Raw genomic sequence first — 1,197 nt, 5'->3', positions numbered from 1 at the left:
AAAAGCTGTGGCGGAAGTGAACAGGTGTGGCTGGTGTGAAAAGGTCTGGTGGAAGTGAACAGGTGTGGCTGGTGTGAAAAGGTCTGGTGGAAGTGAACAGGTGTGGCTGGTGTGAAAAGGTCTGGTGGAAGTGACAGGTGAGGCTGGTATGTACAGGTGAGGCTGAAGTGAACAGAAGAGGCTGGTGTGTACAGGAGAGGCTGGTGTGTACAGGTGTGATGGAAGTGAACAGTTGTGACTGTGCGCTGCCAGTGGTGCCTGTTTTTAGGGCGCCCCTCTGGCAAACCTCTGAGAACGTGTCTCAGGTGTGAAAGGCAAAATGAGAATAAAATTGATTGAAATTTAGACCTTAAAATAAAACCGTCCCCTTCGGTGCTTTAATACACAGCTGATGTTTTGACTAAATCACTATCAGGTGTGATATCAAAGCATCCCTGCTTCTCTGGTGTTTAAAACAATCTGTCCTCTACTTTATCGCTCCAACGTGTCGGCTCTTATCATTTCCATTTGGGACTATTTGCATGTGTAGAATTTGCCTTCCCTGCAGGCAGTTTGCATAGCCTCAGATCCAGCCTGCATAGGAAGGATCAGGGAGAGACTGGGAGCTGGTTTCCAGTTACAAAGCAGTGATAATGGTTGAAATGTTTAGTAATCATGGAGAACGTTTGTTTCTGATGACTTTTTCTGTGACTTCTGCTTCCATTAGGATGGAGACATCCTGGCCTCCAGTTTTCCTGTGGAGACGCAGGTGGCCTACATCCTCAGCCTAGGAGTGGTCAAAGAATTCAGGAAACACGGCATTGGTATGATTGCTTCAATAGATGCCATTAAAAGGAAACAGACGTTTTATTGCACAGGCATTCATTTTAGATGATCTATTGGACGTTGATCTTCAGTGTAATCAGATCTGTTTTATTATCAGAGTGAAGCTACAGTCTGTTTTTTGTCTGAAATTAAATCATTATTTGATTTATGATTATTTCTTACCTGTGATGTTAATTCAAAACTTTCACCTAAACTGGTTCATGATATTAAAGGAAAAGTCCGGTCAGCAAGGAATGATCAACGGATATATTTATACCTTAGCTAATATGTTTGTGGTGATTTAATGAATTTAGTGTAAATCAGTAGAAAAAAACAAACATAAATTTCGTCGTGATCACGGAGTCTGGGAGCGGCCATTTTTGCCCAAATATA

General features: G+C 42.4%; 1 protein-coding gene across 1 annotated transcript in view; it reads left to right on the top strand.

The window, feature by feature from the left end:
- The window catches only part of naa60 (N(alpha)-acetyltransferase 60, NatF catalytic subunit), a 17,588-nt gene that overhangs the window by 7,157 nt on the left and 9,234 nt on the right, over window positions 1-1,197 (top strand). Inside the window, exon 4 of the mRNA XM_015403594.1 lies at window positions 707-803. Within this exon, the coding sequence (XP_015259080.1) occupies window positions 707-803 (97 nt within the window). The remainder of the gene's footprint in view (window positions 1-706; window positions 804-1,197) is intronic.

This window comes from Cyprinodon variegatus, unplaced genomic scaffold (genome assembly GCF_000732505.1).
Source record: "Cyprinodon variegatus isolate N-32 unplaced genomic scaffold, C_variegatus-1.0 Scaffold1525, whole genome shotgun sequence".
Lineage (NCBI taxonomy): Eukaryota > Metazoa > Chordata > Actinopteri > Cyprinodontiformes > Cyprinodontidae > Cyprinodon > Cyprinodon variegatus.
This window is presented reverse-complemented; position numbering and strand designations above follow the sequence as displayed.